This window comes from Cardiocondyla obscurior, linkage group LG18 (genome assembly GCF_019399895.1).
Source record: "Cardiocondyla obscurior isolate alpha-2009 linkage group LG18, Cobs3.1, whole genome shotgun sequence".
Taxonomy (NCBI): Eukaryota; Metazoa; Arthropoda; class Insecta; order Hymenoptera; family Formicidae; genus Cardiocondyla; species Cardiocondyla obscurior.
In genome coordinates this window covers 742,452-762,614 of record NC_091881.1, presented here as the reverse complement: position 1 = coordinate 762,614, position 20,163 = coordinate 742,452, and the positions used below count along the sequence as shown (strand labels likewise).

The 20,163-nt window shown below is 33.4% G+C and overlaps 2 protein-coding genes across 2 annotated transcripts; both read left to right on the top strand.

Moving 5' to 3' along the window:
* Positions 1–140: 140 nt before the first annotated feature.
* On the top strand, positions 141–8,365 carry LOC139109691 (citron rho-interacting kinase). The gene is made up of 14 exons (XM_070668954.1): positions 141–346; positions 1,477–1,720; positions 1,864–2,187; positions 2,341–2,585; positions 2,686–3,132; positions 3,225–3,357; positions 3,445–3,962; positions 4,066–5,520; positions 5,667–6,110; positions 6,178–6,530; positions 6,613–6,773; positions 6,914–7,129; positions 7,207–7,462; positions 7,546–8,365. Exons 2-14 carry the CDS (start codon positions 1,516–1,518, stop codon positions 7,652–7,654), a joined length of 4,866 nt encoding a protein of 1,621 aa, XP_070525055.1. The 5' UTR covers positions 141–346; positions 1,477–1,515; the 3' UTR covers positions 7,655–8,365.
* A 1,271-nt stretch (positions 8,366–9,636) lies between these two features.
* On the top strand, positions 9,637–20,122 carry LOC139109689 (fatty acid synthase). Its single transcript, XM_070668953.1, has 19 exons — positions 9,637–10,050; positions 10,132–10,382; positions 10,836–11,067; positions 11,277–11,695; positions 11,778–12,071; positions 12,228–12,435; positions 12,544–12,704; positions 12,806–13,123; positions 13,293–13,798; positions 13,923–14,227; positions 14,305–14,706; positions 14,907–15,931; positions 16,041–16,267; positions 16,408–17,104; positions 17,307–18,141; positions 18,323–18,798; positions 18,921–19,175; positions 19,252–19,503; positions 19,593–20,122. Exons 1-19 carry the CDS (start codon positions 9,876–9,878, stop codon positions 19,770–19,772), a joined length of 7,218 nt encoding a protein of 2,405 aa, XP_070525054.1. The 5' UTR covers positions 9,637–9,875; the 3' UTR covers positions 19,773–20,122.
* Positions 20,123–20,163: the final 41 nt, after the last annotated feature.

Genomic DNA, 20,163 nt, shown 5'->3' with positions numbered 1-20,163 from the left:
CTTGATAGTGATTTAGCGCTGCCTTTTTCGTGGATTACCTTGCATATTTAGACGAACGTTTTCTCTTCCGTTTCTTTTTCTGGCGCAGTTTTTTCTCCTCATTGGCAAGGTCCACGTATTTTTTTCTCTGCTGGGAAGTCATCTGGGACCACTGTTTGCCCGCGGCTCGTGCTATCACGGTGACGTGCTCATTCGGATTCTTGCCACAAAGTTGTAGGAAGAAAATGATGAAAGGGTTTGTTGCTCGGGGCTGGATCTTGTGCTTAATTTGCGAACTCTGGCCTGCGGTTTTACCGCTTCCACTCGCAGCTTGTCTACCTTTCCCGGTATCTGCGCTACGTGAAAGGTAAAACTGCAAAGTACGCTTCTGCGTGCTGTGTTGTGCTCATTGTCTACATTCTGTGCTACGGCGGTAAAAGCGAACAATTGTTGCTTTTACGTTTATATAAATGATTATTAAGTTACACGCGGGACCACGGTATAAAGCAGAAAATGTCTTACTTGCTACGGTCTTCCTTACGATTTTTTTGAATATTCGGTGGTTGCGCGGAATTGCTGTTTCCCATTTCTCACCTTACGTCAAATATTAGCGAATTATACAATATTACTTGATGACTTAATATTTATTGAATAGTTGTCACATTGACATTTGTACCGCGAAGTACAGTCCATTGTTTATTCAGACAACGCTACCGTCGCGGCACTCGCGACTTGCTGGTAGCGGCTCGTGACTGAGTTTAATTAATTTGATATAGCTCCAAAGTTCTCTCGGATTCTCTTCGGTGACGGTAGCGTCGAGAACGGTTGGTAAAGGAAATATCTCGGAACTACCAAAATCGATGTAACGTCACATCGATTTTGGTAGTTTCAAGATATTCCGCTTACCAAGTGCTCCCGGCGCTACCGTCTGTTAAAACATCGAGAGAGGTTAGAAAGATCAATGATCAGATAAAATCAAACAATTTAAAATAAAATAAAATAAAGTTAAATAAGATAAAATAAAATAAAGCACAATAAAAAGAGAATTTATTAAATAATAGCTCATCAAAGTGCGTAACTCAATCCGACTCTGACACGATTTTAATCCTCGATAAATATTTAATTAATAATTACAAAAATGCGTAGAAAAGTTTTTAATTAATCGGATATAACATATAAAAAGTATTTTAGAAATGCGTTTGTTATTCAAATATTATTAATTATTAAATTTATACATTTTGCTATAATAAGATGCCAAAAAATTTATCTGTGTCACATTTTTAATTAATTGTATCTTGTTTAAGTACAATAGTTATCATTTTTCTTCAACATTTCTGTATTTGTATTTGAATTCGGTCTTTATCGGTACGTAATTATTTTTTTTTTTTTTTTTCGTTGAGCTGCTGGCAATCGCGCGCGCTCTCTAACTTCACAAACGATTATTAAATTCGAATTCTACACACGAAGCTGCTTACGACCGTTAGAAGTTTCCGACAGTTATGGTTGTGGTGTTATGGACTGACGACGCCGAAGATCATGGAGCTGGGAGGCAGTGGCTTACGTTTCGGTCAGAGCAAGCGGGCGCTGGAGACCTGCGAAAAGCCTCGTGCCAAATGTAAATATTTCTGCGATCCAGACGAGAAATTACAGAAAATGGATGCGAGTATAAAACAAAGAGACAAATTGGCTCAGGAACTAGTGGCTGTCAGATCTGATTTAGCTGGTATCCGAAGAAGTCTGGGTATTGTATCTGTGATTTAATTAATGAAGATCTCAATTATATACTTTAAATATATATTTGATAAATGTTAAGAATACAGTTTTCATGCTCGATTTTGATTATTAATTTTTGTCATATTTTTTTATACTGTATGATTTTTGTAGCTGAAACTGCAGAAACAGAAATTGCAACAGGGTCAAAAGGATCTCCATACTTTGAATATAAATTTCCTAAGCATTTGCAATCAGACAAGTTCTCTAAGGAAAAAATGGAGCTGGAAGCAAAATTAGATGAAAAAAAGAAAGAAGCTCAAGAGAAGCAAAAGAGAATAATAGAACTACAGGATAAAGTCAGAGAATTCTGTCAGATGGAATCCAAGGTAGAGGAGAAAGCACGAAGATTGGAAGCTTCTAACAAAGAGAGAGATATATTTGAGAAAGAACTGATAGCTACAAGATCAGAATTAGCAGGAATTAAAAGAACATTAGGTACATGATAAAGCATTAATTATATTATCTGAATTTATGTCTTATTTGATGAACAAACAATTGTGGAAAATATTTTACATGGTCCACAGTTGTTTTAATTAATATATGATATGCTTCTTATCTAATAAAATTTTTGTGTGTTGCTTGAGTTAGAACTTGAACGGCAAGAAAGAAGAGATTTAGAAACTAGAGCACTTGGATTAATAAGAGACGCTAAACGCAAATGGGAAAATGCAGAGAAAGATAAAGTTGCACAGTTAAATAAGTATATTGAGGCACAAACTACAAAAATTACAGAACTATGTACAAGTAATAATGAAATGAGTTCAAAGCTGCAGAGAACAGAGTGTGAACTGCAAACTGCAAATGCAGAATTGGATAAATTACGTGTGTTTCAAGTAAGTAACTTTACAGTGAGATAATTTGTACAATTATAAATGTGATTAATGTAAAACCATTAATAATATTAACTCTTTATTATTATGTATATTTATTTAGACACAGTATAAAGAATCTTTAGCAAAGACACGCGAATTAAACAGACAAAGTGTTCAAGGTGTAGGAGTTAAATTAGATGAAATTGCCGCACGCGCTCATACTCAGCTCGCTGAATTGCGAGCGAAATTGGACTTTGAAACGGCAAAAAATACAGATCTCGAGACAAGATTACGAAACGAGCAAGATTCGAACCACTGCCGCGAGTCGAGATTGAACGTTGCTCTAGAACTTGCTCAAAACGAATTAAAAGACTGTCAGGAACAGTTACGTACTATACAAGCCACATTACCCGCGAGAGATAACGAAATCGATACTTTACGCAAACAACTGCAAGAGCGAGCAAGACAGATAGACGATTTGAAGACATCAGAACAAATGCTCACAACTATGCAAGAGCAATTAGAAAAGATGAATTTGGAAAATGAACAATTAAAACAACAATTGCAGGTAAGTACATGAATATTTTCTACACGAACGACATTTAGAAAATATTAAATACAAAGATACAAAATGTATTTAAATTTAATTACATTTCATAGATTGCCAAGTCTGACTTAAATGAAACTATGATGAATTTGGAGCAAAGTGAGGCGCTTGCTGTAAATTTGGAACAAGCGGCTCAGGATAAGGCTGTATTACAGAAGAAATTACAGGACTCTTTGGAAAAAGAGGGTAAATAAAATCTAAAAAACAAAATTATAAATTATTTTTGTTTTATACTCCGTTTTTTAATTTAATTTAATTGTTATTTAATTGCAGAAGAACAATTACGCAGAGTTGGTAATTTGGAGGAATTGTTGAAACGTTTGGAACACAGTGTCACGAAATTAGAAGCAGAAAATGCTACTCTTAGGCACTTGGATGATATGCCAGGTGCAACTCGCACAGCAAATATTGAAATCGATACAAAAGTATTTCATGGTCAAGAAAACGTAGAAAAATTAAAACAAGACATTCAAACATTAAAAGATGATATAAAAGTTGAAAGACAGACAGCAAAACAAGCTCAGTTAGCTTTATGGAAAAAAGAAAAAGAATTATCAGACGCTAACTTAGATAAGCGTATAGCAGTGAGGGAAGCTAAACGAGCTGAGGATAAAATAAAATCATTACAAGAAGAGAAACAAAAGTTACAAGAAAAATTAAGTGGTAAAGCAAAAGAAGAAGAAGAAAACTCTAAAAAATTATTGAAAGAATTAAATATTGCGAAAACATCGTTAAATGATATTACAAAAGAATCGTCGCGAAATAAAATGCAGGCTGATTCAGCACAAAGGGTACATATTATTAAAGTGTTAAACAATTTTTAATATAAATTAAAATTTTTGTAAAATAATTCTTATTTAATGCTAATTATTATTTATTTTTTATATTTTTTAGGCTTTGACTCAAGCTAATCATCAAATCGAGGAATTACAGTCTTCTAGTGCATCGTTACGTAGGGAATTAGATGCAGTTCGTAAACAAATGCGATCGAATCAAGAGCGTGTTGATACCCTGAATGCTGAAAACAGACGTTTAACACAGACAATTGCTAAGTACAACGAAGAAAAATCTGAACTTGAGTCTAAAATCGTAAAATTAGAACAGGATATCAAAGGCTATGAAATAAATAACGAGCTTTTAAAAGAAACATGTACAGTCCTAGAGGAACAATTGACAGACTATGAAAGATTAACAAGTGATCATGAAACACGCGAAAATATGTTAATTCAAGATAAAATGAAATTGCAGAAAGATTTGGAAGCCGCAGAGACAAAAATACGTGAGGCACATATTGCACAGAACGAAGAAAAAACGCGAAGAAAGGTGGCTGAACGTAATATCGAGCGATTAGAATCCGAAACGAGTGATATAGAAAGCGAGAGAAATAGCCTTATCGTTCAAAAAGATCAATATAAAAAACTCGCTCAGCAACTTACTGTACAAGTAGAAGAATTGACTACGAAATGTGGTCAAATGAAGTGCGATATTTCAGAATTAAGTCGTGCTCTGGAAATTGCTAAAGGAGAATCAAGAAATGTGAAAGAAGAAAGTAGTGAATATTTGACGAGAGTACATGAATTGAAAGAAGCAAATTTCGCGCTTATGGGCGATCTGCAAACCAGTATAGATCAAGGCCAAGAATTAAGATCAAGAATAACAGAGTTGGAAAATGTCTTAGAAGAGATGAGACAGTTTTATCAAGAAAGAGAAGTTAAGGCCGAGAGCACTCGACAACAGCAAACAAAGCTGATTGATTACTTGCAGTTAAAATTAGAAGAATGTAGTAAAAAGAAAAAAACTATGTGTGACAAAATACTCGGTGTAAAGCAAAAAGAGAACATGCCACCTGTGGGTACAAGCATGCCTGTAGGATATCGCGAATTGGAAAATCAACTTGCAAAAGAACGGGCAAAGGTTAAGACGTTGACGGATCAGTTGTTAATTCAGAAAGCTAAAACTGCCTTTTCGTCTGCATCTGCACCTGCATCTCCGACAACGCCAGAACGCGAAAGCAAAAAGATGAAAAGTTTTGTAGAGACCAGTAGCTCATTACTTAGACAATTATCTCCGCAGCGGATGGGACATATTTCACATAAATTTAATGTTGGATTACCTATGCGTGCTGGAAGATGTGCGGCGTGTTCAGAGGATATACAATTCGGAAGACATGCCAGCATATGCAGCAAGTGTCAAATTATGACGCATATGGAATGCACATTGTCTGTGTCTACTAATTGTGGAGTATTGAGCGATTTTTCTAAATATTGTCGGGATAGTGATGACAGCTTATCGTCGATTGGAGATAGCGTTCAGACTTTAGCGATTGATCAGCCGGATAAACCAGATGCGGTAAAAAATTGCATTTTATTTATTCTTAGTCTTAATATTTTTATGACAATTTATATATATACATTTTATTTATATATATACATTATTTTATTTATATACATACATTATTTTATTTATATATATACATTTGAATACTTGTTATATAGGATTTACAAACTGCACCTTGTAAAGAACATGAAGTTTCTATGGAAGGCTGGGTAAAAGTGCCTGGTAGATCAAAATCCTGCTGGGAGAGAAAGTATTTGAAATTAGAAGGACCGTGCTTATGCGTATACGAGCATCAGCCATGTGCAGGAATGGCACCGATAAATCGTTTAAATTTAATAGAGAATAATGGCTTTAATGTTTCCGAAGTAGTACAGCAGCCTGACGTATTAGGAACAGCAAAATCTGATGTTCCATTCATCTTCAGAATAGAATCAAATTCTGTAACGACTTGTTGGCCTTCGTCTAGATTGGACGTCATGGCACTGAGTCAGGCTGATAAGAGAAAGTGGATTAAAACTTTAAACTCCCTCGTGATTCAAAATTCATATCCTATAGCTAAATGTAAAAAATATCAAACTGTACTCAGATTAGAAAAACATCAGGTGAGTAATTATTGATAATTTTGTATTTGTATTATATTAATCTTCTAAAATCTAACACGTTTTCTAGTTGGATCTAAATTGCGTTGTGGATTTGGGCACAGAAAATGTGCTTTTGTTGGGTGCACAAGAAGGCCTATTTTCATATTGTGCTTCCAAATCTCAGAGTCTTACTACAATTCGCGGTGTTAAACAAATACACCAGCTATCTTTACATTCTCACTTGGATCTAGCTTTAATGATAGCTGGTGAATACCGCGAATTGGTATACTGTAACTTAAGGTTATTAAAAAATAATGCATTAGCTGCTGATTGTTCTCGACCGGCAATTAACACGAAGAGTGTATCGTCTAATACTAATAGTTGCCATCTTTATCAATTGCAAAACGAGATACTTTGCGCCGCAACTAAATCTCATGTGATGTATGTAATTTTTAATTTAAATACGAATATAACATAGATTGTATTATAATACAATTTTTACTCGATTTATGTATTAATACAGATTATTAAAATGGAAAATTGGAGAAGATTCCGGAAAATTTGAAGAGATTCGTAAACTTGAGTCACAGGAGCCTTGCAGTTGTGCTATATTCACTACAAATTTTCTCATTGTTGGTTGTCATAAATTTTTGCAAATTGATCTACAAACTTATGTCGTAAATGGTAAGCATATAATTACATGCTTAAATAAGTTCTTAAATTTTGTAGTTTTTAAAATAAAACTGAAAATGTATAATGATTTTTATTTTAACAAGAAATATAATTTGGGGGGAAAAAAAAGTAAACCAATGCATTATTTACAGAGTTCCCAGAAGAGGACAATAGTTCAATTAAAGCGGCAATATCAAGCGCAGCGAAACTCGGTATATTTCCTGTTTGTGTTTTAAATATTTCCAGTACAACGTATGGCACGGCGGAGCTTTTACTGTGTTACAATGAATTTGGTGTATTTGTGGATGAAAATGGTAGAAGGACTCGCTCTGTTGATCCAGTGTGGAATAATTTACCTTTTGCTTTTGGTAAGTATCAATTACGTAAATGTAACTCATTAAGCAGTCATATAAATTATTAATTCTGTGTATTATTAACATTTTAGCATTTTGCAAGCCATACTTGTTTATTATTCATTTCTCGTCTGTCGAAGTTATAAAACTAGACATGGAAGCGTATAATTCTTCAGAGAATAATCCCGAACGTACTTTAATCGAATTATCTAGTCCACGTTATTTAGGTACAGCTGGTTCAAAAGGAATTTATGTGGCTACTATTAATTCTTATCTCGAATTATTGAAGATAGATGGTTTTACCAATATGACAACGTTAAACAGCAGTTTAACAAGTCTCGATACATTGTATGTCTTTTTTTTCGAAATGAAATTATCTTCACAGGTAAATCAAAGATATATCAGATTATTAATCGTACTTTTTATTTCAGGGGTCAAGAAGACGAAAGCAGCTCAGAGTTTAGTTTTACATCAAGCTTAATGGAGGCTTTAGATGGACAAGGAAAAAAGGTACACTTTGTTGGAGTGCAAAAATATTGAAATTAATTTTACGTTAAATAATCTTGAATAATATCTAATTTATAATTAATTATTATGCTTCTCTACAAAAATGGTTTATTAATATAAAAAACACATATGTTTTATATATTTAATGAATATTTCAGAACTTGCCGTATTATTAAACCCTTTAATCGTTACAATTTTTTATACGTTTAATCTTACTGCCATTATGTATTGATTTATTACATAATTAATTTTTTTTACATAATATAATTAATAAATATTTGTTTATAAGTATTTTTAAGACATTTGTAATTTAATCAAATAATGTCTAAAATATCGTTCACGTATTATTAATGAACTTTACATTACATAAATTCACTACGTTATAAACGATTGGAGGGTTAAAAAGGTTAAACAATACGCGGCTTTATTTCATATTAGACTTACAAAAATCTTTATATCATTAAGCTTAATTTTTTTTTGAAGTACAATTAGTAAAATAAGGACAATTTTTATCTATAAATAATAAAAGTACGCGTACTTAAATGATTATATCGTGTAAAAATTATTACGATAGCAGCATATCATAATATATTATTTTATATATTAAAAATAACTTTTATATTTTTATAATTTAAGTAGTCTAAAATAAATATAAAAATAAAAATATTTTAATTGCAATATCTGATATTTATATCACTATTTGTTTTTAGAAAATAAGTGTATATCTAATGCTTAAAAATAAAGCCGAGTCAAACGGATACGAACAATTCGGTATTTTGCAGATTTCAAGCGTACATATATTATTATTAATAATATCGTTATTTACAGTTAAACATATCTATTAAATATTGGAAATATTTTTTCCGTGGAGAAACGCTCCAAATAAAATAATTGCAAATTATGAAATTAATAGGCAAACGATTTCCTCTTATCAGATTGTGATGCAACAGAAAATTGCAATCACGAACGAAAAATTTGCGTTATTCCAGGCGGTATACAGAATTGATTCAAGTTCGTAAAATCTTGAGATCATGAATTAACAGTAAGTATATATAACAATACTTAAAAATATTGTTTTTATTTGTTTCTGTATCTTTTTGTATTTTTTTCTTATTCTTAATATCTCCTTAATATCTCAAATACCTTCTTAATATCTTTCTTTTTATTGAAATAAAATGCTGCAATTTAAAGAAATTTCTTTAAATGTTAAAAAAATAGATTACAAGTATTTAATTTAAAAAATTCGCTCGATATTGCATCATACTATGCGTCAATGTAACTAATACAGAATGTTAATGAAGGCATATATTACGTATTCTGATACGATATCCGGCCACCCTTGACTTCTATCGAATATTCATTAGACAAACAGCAGGAAAATATTATAAAAGAAACTTCGCTTGTAACTTATTATAGTTGAAATTATATTGACAGTACTTAATTTTTTATTTGGCTTAGTTTGTTATATTATTGTTTTAGATCACTTTTTCTTATATATAACGATTCAGATTGGAACAACAGCTGCATGAAATAATTAAAAATATATAATTTTTATACTTTTATTTTATATACGTACGTACATATTTGTACAACTTTTAATTTAATAATTTTTTTCTGAACGAGTGTATAAATATTAAAATTTTTTTATGGGTAGAAAAACTGATAAACGTTTCTACACAATGTTATAAAAATTATTCAAATTTATTGTAATTTAGCTTGTAATATTAAAAATGTATATCGCCTGCAAAGCAAAAGTAAGCTTTTCTATTGTAACGAGATTGATAAAAGCATGCTAAATAAGACGTAGATATTCTCATTACAAAATTATTGTCTGTGAATAATAGGTGGTTATTAATAATTTTGCCATTATTTGTAATATTTATGTCTTTTAGAATAGTGCTGAAAATATACTAAGCTATTAAAAAATCGATCTTCTTCACTAGCGATGCATATGTTTAAGAAAGGTCAAAGTAACAATAATGGAATTCATAGGGGGTAGGGAGTCTTTATTATAAAACGTCGTTGATTTCCGCTGTCTCATCTTTTAGTCGCGGTTTGTCGTTCACAAAATCGGTTCATGAGCTCGTCAAGTTGCTTAGAACACTTTAAAACTGTTATATAGTGCAAGAATTAATAAGAAATTTATTTATAAACGTTTTTAGTAATTGATGAAATAACTCAATTAATGAGATAATATTTCAACAATTAACAACACTTTTCTTATTGAGAAAACCATTAAGTGATTTTGGGAACGATGTCTGCGACGAAATCAACTAGAAAAACTTACAAGGCACCTCTACCTGGAGAAGAAATCGTGATCTCTGGTATTGCTGGGAGATTTCCAGATTCTAACAATGTTGAAGAGTTTAAGAACAATTTAATGAGTAAGAAAGATTTGGTTACGGATGACGATCGCCGATGGAAATTAGGTGATTAATAAATCAGCGTAAATTAAGAAATATCTCAGATATAACATGATACAATTTATATATTTTTTTAAATGCTAACAGATCATCCGGATATCCCTCAGCGTACAGGGAAAATTAATGACGTTAACAAATTTGACGCGCTGTTTTTTGGAGTTCATTTTAAACAAGCTCATACGATGGATCCGATGTGCAGGATGTTATTAGAACATGCTTACGAGGCCGTCGTCGATGCTGGAATTAATCCAAAGCAATTACGAGGATCACGAATTGGCGTTTTTGTGGGCGCATGCTTCTCGGAATCGGAAAAGACTTGGTTTTACGAAAAATTACAGGTACGTTATTAACACGTTGAGCGCGGCGTCAGCCGTCGGTGGCTGACGCTGGACTTTTCGTTTAGGCCGCGTTAACCACCGGTGGCTGACACTAAATTTAAGCTGCGTCTGCCACCGATGCAGGGACACTAACCTTTAACATAGACCGCGAAAAAACAACTGACTGACATTTTTGTCGTAACATGATTTTATATCGTCGTAAGTGACGCTTCTAAGTGGCGCGCGTGGGGACTGTTATTAAAATCGGTGCGGCGCTCAAAAAATCTTTTTGATTAGAAATTTCTTTGAGGTAACACATTTGTAACACATTAATAACATTTTTTTTTTTAATTTATAATTTATTTGTCTACTGTTAAACGTAGGATAAAAAGGATGGATAAGTAATGAAAGTCTTAACAATTAAAGAAAATGAATTATGTTCTATTTTTACATACAGATTTTTATTTTAATTAGGTAAATGGTTTTGGAATTACTGGATGTAGCAGAGCCATGCTGGCAAATAGAATTTCTTATTGGCTGGGAGTAACTGGACCATCTTATACTCTGGATTCGGCTTGTAGCTCGAGCTTAGTCGCATTAGAGCATGCTTATCGATGCTTAATAGATGGTCAATGCGAAGGTGCTATCGTGGGAGGATCAAATCTGTGCCTTCATCCTTACGTGTCACTACAATTTTCTCGTCTTGGTATGATCGTTTATTCTCAATTATGTTATAAAAAAAAAAAGATTGATTGATATTTGGAACTGTATATCAAAAGAAATATATAAAGATAAATTGAGAAAAGATCGAGACTTTTGTTAAAACTTGTAATTGCGGCTATACAAGAGAATTAATTAGAAATAAATAATTGAGAATATAGTAGATTATTTTCATATATATTGTAATGATTTCAGGGGTTTTGTCGCCTGATGGTCGTAGCAAGGTGTTTGATATCGATGCGGATGGCTATGCTCGCAGTGAAACAATTTCTGTTATATATCTGCAGAAGGCAAAGAACGCGAAACGGATTTACGCCACACTGGTCTACGGTAAAACGAATTGCGATGGTTACAAGGAGCAGGGCATCACATTTCCATCAAGCAAGATGCAGAGCAAATTGATGAAAGAGTGTTACGCCGATTGCAACTTATCGCCGAACGATTTGTCGTATTTGGAATGCCATGGCACAGGTACCAAAGTTGGGGATCCCGAAGAACTTTACGCGATTGAGACAGCTATATGCAAGGAGAGAACAAACCCTTTGTTGATCGGAGCTGTTAAATCAAACATGGGTCATTCTGAACCCGCTAGCGGCTTGTGTCAAGTTGTAAAGGTAATTTTATTAATTTTTTTTTTTTTAAAGAAATATTTATGAGATAAATAAATTTAATTAAAATTATTGTCATTTATTTTAGGTAATAGGAGCAATGGAAACCGGATTAATTCCACCTAATTTACATTATAATCGGCCACGAGAAGGCTTAAAAGCTCTCGAAGACGGCAGGCTCAAAGTTGTTACCGAGCTGACACCATGGAATGGTGGTTACGTGGGTATTAATTCCTTCGGTTTCGGTGGTGCCAATTGCCACATTATATTGAAATCTTATACGAAAAACAAAATTAATAATGCAGCACCAACTGACGATTTACCGAGGCTCGTAACAGTATCTGGACGTACGGAGGAATCTATTAAAGTATTCTTAGACGACGTAAGTAAAAGCAGTTAAAAAATAATAGATGTGCGGATTGCTTTAAATCTAAAGCGAATCGAATATAATTATTGAAAGCTTAATTAAATTTATTTTTAAGCTATAATATTTTTTCGGCTATCACTATCAACTAAAAAAACTTTTAATTTTTTATAGATTGAAAAGCATCCGGTAGATACTGAATATATTCGTCTGTTACACGACATTTATTCCGATGATATTCAGGGACATTTGTATCGAGGATTTACAATAGTCGGTTCCAAGACTTCGGAGCGTTCCATAAGAGAAACAGAAAATTATTTGGGAGCTGCCAGACCGATTTGGTTTGTGTTTTCTGGTATGGGATCGCAATGGCCTGGAATGGGTATGTATTACATTAATTTCCACAATAAAATTAAAAAATAATTGTATTTTATTTCAATACTTTTTATATTCGCTTTATTAATTTCAAATGTGCTTTATTAATTTCAAGGTGCTGATTTAATGAAATTCCCTGTCTTTGCTGAAGCCATTAAAAAATGCGATGCAATCTTACGACCGCGTGGTGTAGATATTATTAATATATTAACAAACAAAGATAAAACTATTTTTGACAATATTTTACATTCATTCGTGGGTATCGCGGCAGTACAGGTGAGTCACACATAATCGCGTAAGTATTATACATATGCACATGAGATTTTTTAAATTGTATTAATTCTTTATCGTATTTTAATGCAATATAAATTTTATAGATTGGTCTCGTCGATCTCATTACATCAATAGGCATCGTGCCGGATAATATTATTGGTCACTCCGTCGGAGAGCTTGGTTGCGCTTATGCAGACGGATGCTTTACTGCTGAACAAATGATTTTATCAGCATACTCGAGAGGTTTAGCGTCCATTGAAACTAAAGTAATTTACGGTTCGATGGCAGCGGTCGGTCTTGGCTATGACGACGTCAAAGATATGTGCCCGTCTGATATTGAAGTGGCTTGTCACAATTCTGCTGACAGTAGCACTATCAGTGGACCTGCTGATTCGATGAAGGAATTTGTTGCTGAACTACAGGTCTACTTTTGTCTTTTTTTTTTTTTAATAAATTTATATTTTAAATTATTATTTATAAATTAATAAAGCTATTTTGTTGATAAAAATTTGCAATTTTCACAATTTAAAATAATGTTAAAATAATTGTATATCAGTTAAAATATAATTTTAATTAAGCTTATTTGACCAGGCTAAACAAATCTTCGCTAAAGAAGTTCCATGCAGCAATATACCTTATCACAGTCGCTACATCGCGCCTGCTGGACCGAAACTATTGGCTTACTTGAACGAAGTAATTCCTGAACCAAAACCGCGTAGCCGAAAATGGGTGAGCACATCTGTACCTCGCAACAAATGGTCCACTGCGTCTGCGAAGTTGTCGTCCGCCGAATATCATACTAACAATCTTCTAAGTCCTGTACTGTTTGAAGAAACGGCACGTATGATTCCGAAGGACGCTGTGACTATCGAAATTGCGCCCCATGGTCTTCTACAGGCCATTCTAAGGCGATCTCTTGGTTCAGGAGTCACGAATATTGCACTCACTCAGCGCGGTCACAAAGACAATGTCGAGGTCTTATTACAAGCAATCGGTAAGCTTTACAATGCTGGGCTACAACCGAATATTGCGAGACTCTATCCGCCTGTTGAATATCCAGTCAGTCGTGGTACGCCGATGATTTCACCTTCCGTTAGGTAGGTTTGCAAAAATAATTTAAATGTTTCAGTGATTTTTTTTTACAGGCGCGCGCGTAACTCGCGTCTGGGTTTTTTTTTGGTAAGATAATAAACTGAAGTAAATAATTTGATTTTTTTTCAGATGGGAACATTCTGACGATTGGTACGTAACGTCATACAAGACGCAAAAAAAAATTACTTCCGGAGAGAGAAACGTTACTTTGACATTATCAGACGAGGACACTGAATATATGAACGGTCATATTATCGATGGGAAAACTTTGATACCTGCCATTGGGTATCTTGCTATGGCATGGGAAACTATGGGTATGTTGCATGCAGAAATGCACACAGAGCTATCGGTCGTTTTCGAAGATGTCACTTTTATTCGCGCTACCCATATACCGAAGGAAGGCGAAATTCAATTAACAGTTATGGTTCAAAAAGGTATCCTCGATACTTTTAAATATTATATATTCTCATTAATTATAATATATAATTAATCGCGGTAATTATTTTTGCAGGCACTGGCAGATTCGAAGTAACGGAAAATAGCAGTGCTATTGTAACTGGATTTATTCGAATTGTGAAGAATCCCGCGCAAGAAAAGATACCCGCTGCGCTTTTGCCAGAAGATGACGAGGAGGAAGAGGTGATGAATACCAAGGATATTTATAAAGAGTTAAGGCTACGAGGATATCAATATTCAGGAATGTTCCGTTCTTTAAAAAGCGCATCTAAGTCAGGAAACAAGGGACATATTGCTTGGATGGGTAATTGGGTAACGTTTCTCGACAACATGTTACAAATAATGATTCTTGGAATAGATACGAAAGCATTATTTGTACCTACGAAAATACGGAAGATTGTGATCGATACTAAGCTTCACCAGCAAGAAATTCGAAAATTAAATCCAGAAGATAGACGTAAGTTTATTTATTTTTTGACTTTATAATGAATAATTAAATTGTGAAATATATTGTAAAATATATAATTATAGTATAAATTTTATTTTACGAGTTTTGCTATAAAAATGTATATAATAAAACCAGTTACAATTTTTTATTCTAAGATATATTACTTACGGGTAATAACACATTTTTTTATATAAATATATTTATTGTAGAATTTGCTGTACATGTGTACAAAGATATGGACGCTATAATAGCAGGAGGGGTTGAAATCCGTGGTGTTAAAGCTACGGCTATACCTCGTCGATTGACAAGCGGTGATCCAGTTCTTGAAGAATATAAATTTGTGGCTCATCGCGACAGAGCACAAGTATCGCTGAAAGAGGCAATTAGTTTATCCACGCAGATCATGCTTGAATATCATCAAACTATTCATGTAAAGACTATCGAATTGATTGATGATTCCGACGATGTAACGGAGGATAAATTGGCATCACCCATGCTTACTGAAATTCTGGGTAACTTACCCTTGATTCAGTCGAAGATTTATTTGTCAGCACCATCTAATCGTTTTAATGGCAATGACGATTTGCTTTCAAATGTGACTGCCATTGATATAAATAATATACCCAAAGAAGAGAATATTTTACTTGCGGTTGGTATTGGGTTACTCTCAGTAAGTAAGAATCATCAATTAGATAAAATTTTGTCAAAATTGAAAAACGGTGGTTTTATACTGACCCGAGAAAAATCGTTCAAACCCGAGAATCTTTCGATACCGTCAAAATACAACTTAGATGTGATTTTAGAAAAGAATACAGGCGAAGAAACTATTATACTTTTAAAAAAGAAAAAGCAGCTATGTAGAAAGACAGAAATTATCCGGGTTAACAATGATGAGTTCACCTGGCTCGAGAAATTAAATTCGTTCATGAATTTAGAAAATGAGATCGCTGACATGAGGATAATTCTCGTTAGCGAAGGAGATTTAGAAAGTGGTTTGTTAGGATTCGTGAATTGTTTAAGAAAGGAACCAGGCGGAGAAGTGATTAGAAGCATATTGATACAAGATACCAAAGCTCCTAAATTTTCGTTACAAAATCCATTATACTCGGAACAGCTTCAGTTAGATTTACCAATCAATGTATTAAAACCAGGAAAAATATGGGGTTCGTACAGACATCAATTGCTGTCGAGTTTAGAGCCAAAGTTAGTTCATCATGCATATATCGATCAAATGGTACGTAGTATGTAAAAAAAAACATAACTAATATTTTTAATTATTTCTTTACATGCAATTATATAAAGAATTATATATAATATATATTCTTTTTATTTTTAAATAATAGGTAGCTGGTGACTTAAGTTCACTTCGTTGGGTTGAAGGTTCTATACATTCCGATATCAATCAAGATTTGGTTTATGTAGCATACGCGCCACTCAATTTTAAGGATATCATGTTGACTACAGGAAAACTCGTTTTAAATAATAATACAAGCTATGGTCATGATATCGGTTTAGAATGGGCTGGTATCGATACGACTGGTCGTCGCGTAATGGGACTTTGCACTCAAAAGTAATATTCTTAATAAAATATTTTTAACTTTATTTTTGCAAAATTACAACAAAACACCTTTTTTAAAATATTATTTTATATATTTTAAAATACTTTAGTATCTTAAGATTTGTGTCATTAATATATTTATCTTTTTTTAGATGTTTATCGAATATTGTCAAACCTGATAGAAATTTATGCTGGAATATACCTGACAATTGGTCGTTAGAAGATGCGGTCACTGTTCCATGCGTGTATGCAACATGCTATATGGCTTTGTACGTACGTGGCGAGATGAAAAAAGGTGACAAAGTGCTCATTCATTGTGGCTCTGGCGGTATAGGTCAGGCGGCAATACATCTTGCACTTCACGAAGGCTGTGAAGTGTACACCACTGTAGGAACTCCTGAAAAGCGAAAGTTTATCCGTGAAATGTTCCCATCAATCCCGGATGATCATATTGGAAATTCGCGCAATATCAGCTTCGAGCAAATGATTCTTCAACAAACAAATGGTGACGGAGTGGATATCGTTTTAAATTCATTAGCCGAGGAGAAACTCCAAGCGTCGGTTCGTTGTTTGGCGCAAGGTGGTCGTTTCCTGGAGATTGGCAAGTTTGATCTTGCGGCAAATAATCCTTTGGGAATGATGATCTTTTTGAAAGAAGTCAGTTTCCACGGAGTTATGCTTGACAATTTATTTTGTACCTCATCAGTTGAAGAAAAGTTATTTTTAAGAGATCTTTTACACGAAGGAATAAAAAGTGGAGCTGTCAAACCGCTTACTAAAACAGTTTTTAATAAAGACGAAGTAGAAACTGCTTTTAGATATATGGCGGCTGGAAAACACATAGGAAAGGTAAATAACTTTTATTTAAATTTTATTCTTTATAAATACTATAATTAAACACAATCAACTGCTATTGGTTTTTTTTTATTACAATGTTAAAGTTATTTTCCGAATCTTAAATAAATTTTTATTGTTATCAAACTAATTTCTGCTAAAGTTTAATAAGAAAAGTTAAAAAAATTAATAAGTTTATATTACATGTCTTTTATAGGTAATTATAAAAATTTGCGATGAGAAGGAACTCTTTGAAAAGAAACCTATTCTTGCTGATCCTCGATATTACTGTGACAGTAACAAAACTTATCTTATTTTGGGAGGATTGGGTGGTTTTGGATTAGAATTAGCTGACTGGTTAATAATTCGAGGAGCAAAAAATGTAGTGCTGACATCAAGAACAGGAATAAAGAATGGTTATCAGCGCATGAAAGTCGATCGGTGGAAGTCTTATGGAGTGAACGTGCTTATTATTACGGGCGCAGACGCTTCAAATCGCAAAGATTGTGAATTTATACTTAACTCTGCGGAGAAACAAGGCCCTGTAGATGCGATTTTTAATCTCGCCGTGGTGCTGAAGGATTGTATTTGCAAAAATCAAACGCCGGAGTCGTTCGAAGAATCTTTTAGAGCGAAAGCTCGGGCTACAAAAATGCTGGACAAGTTATCCAGAAGTTTGTGTTTAAAACTTCAACATTTCGTAGTTTTTTCTTCGGTTTCTTGCGGCAGAGGAAACGCTGGACAGACAAATTATGGTATGGCTAACTCCGTAATGGAGAGAATTTGCGAGCGTAGAGTAGCGGACGGTTTACCAGGATTAGCTATTCAATGGGGCGCGATAGGCGAAGTTGGCCTTATTGCCGACTGGCAAGACAACAACAAGGAGCTCGTTATAGGTGGTACCTTGCAGCAAAAGATATCTTCTTGCCTTGAGAAACTGGAACACTTTTTACTACAAGATTGTGCGGTAGTATCTAGCATGGTGGTAGCGGAGAAACGTGTAGGAGCTTATGGAGCTGCCAACATTGTGGAAACCGTGGCGAATATAATGGGTAAGATTATTATTTTAAAATAATTATCTAGAAAAAATTAAAAAAGGAGTTAAAAAATAATATGCGTTACATAATTCAATAATTAATGCAGTTTTTCTAAATAAAATTTTTACTATTGTTAAAGAATACATATTAACGATAATTATACTAAATTTAATTATAATTCTTGATACTTTTGCAGGTGTTAAAGATCTAAAAACTGTGGCTCAACAAACTTCATTAGCCGAACTCGGCATGGATTCAATGATGGCCGTAGAGATTAAGCAAACATTGGAACGTGATTACGATGTCTTACTCACTGCGCAGGATATTCGCAATTTGAACTTCGCCAAATTAATGGAAATGCGCGATAAAGATTTGGAACGAGAAAAAGCGAATAATAAAAACAACGAAGAGGCAGTCGAAATAGCTGGTATTCATTTGTTCATTCGATTTATATCAGACAACAATGATTTATCTACCGACACATGTGTGGAATTAGAAACAAGAATGGATCCGCGCAGGATCAAAGTATTCCTCTTACCAGATGTGAAAGGTTGCGCACAGATATTTAATCCACTGGCATCTAAGATCAGATCTACCGCGGCAGTTCTTCAATATGGAATAACACAAATGGGCCCTATGTCGATATCGGAATATGCTGATCATCTTTTACCGGTACGTATATGTGTGAAAAATAAAATGGCATATTTATTCAATTTTTTTTTAACAAAAGTTTTCATTGAATTAAAAAATGTTTAACCATGCCAAATTAACATACGTTTTATTTTCATTTTCAGTACATTTTACCAAAAGCAGAAGAACAAAGAGGTTTTGCCTTAGTCGGATATTCGTACGGTGCAGTAATCACTCTCGAATTAGCAAGACGATTGGAAAAACGAGGTTTGAGCGGAAGAGTAGTTCTAATTGACGGTGCTCCTGAATTTTTGCAAAAGTTAGTGGAGCAGTTTCTTCCATCTACCACGGAAGAAGAACTTCAAAATAATGTCTTGCTTGCAATCATGGATAATATACAATCAGCTTTAAGCGGAAAGGTAAATTTTACTACTGACTGCTAAATAAAATACTTGACGAATGTATCTTTTTATTAATATCTCATTTTTTTTCCAGCTACTTTTGGATCTTGAGAAGTGTATAACTTGGGAACAGAAGCTCGAATCTTTCATTTCGCATATTCCTGAAAATAAAGTAATGTTTTCCACTGAAGATACGAAAAAATTATGTGAAATTATTTATATGCATATTCTCACTGTCCAAAAATACGATTTGTCATCGTTGGGATGGATACGAGCGCCTATAACACTTTTGAAACCTACAGTACAATTTGTCAATATGTCCGATGAAGATTATGGTTTACACAAAGTATTATGCTTCTATATATTTTTTTTATAAATTCAAAGTTTAATTTGCCGTAATCGACATCTAATAACGTAATATTAAAACTATTTTAGATTACGCGAGACAAGGTAGACATACATTATGTCGAAGGCAATCATTTCACGATATTGGACAGCGACAAAGTCATGGCTGCAATTAACGGAGAATCGCTACTTGATCCTAAAGCATTCAGAAAGCTTTTATCGGAAGATCGACCATTCGAAATCGAAGAGCCAGAACGTTCAAGAGTTTAAATTACAAATTGCGGAAACATTGTAATATATTTAATTTATAAATAATATATATGAATATATATTTTTATTAATTTTTGATTTTAGGCCTGTACATACGATGTATTGCACGGGCATGTTCGAGTTTCTGAATAATTAAATTCATGTAATTAATTAATCTAACACATTTAAAACTTAATTTTTTTTTCAACAGCTTTACAAAATATTGTCTACAATATAAAATAACATTTTGTTGCTTTTAAATATCTATTTTAAAGTAAGTGATGTAGGTTTTTTTATTTTTCGGGTAAAATTATTGTTACGTAGTTTAAATAAAAAAAAATTTTTAATAAAACGATTAATATAAGGTTTAATTAAGTTGTAATTAATTCTTTACAACAAAAAATTAATCCAA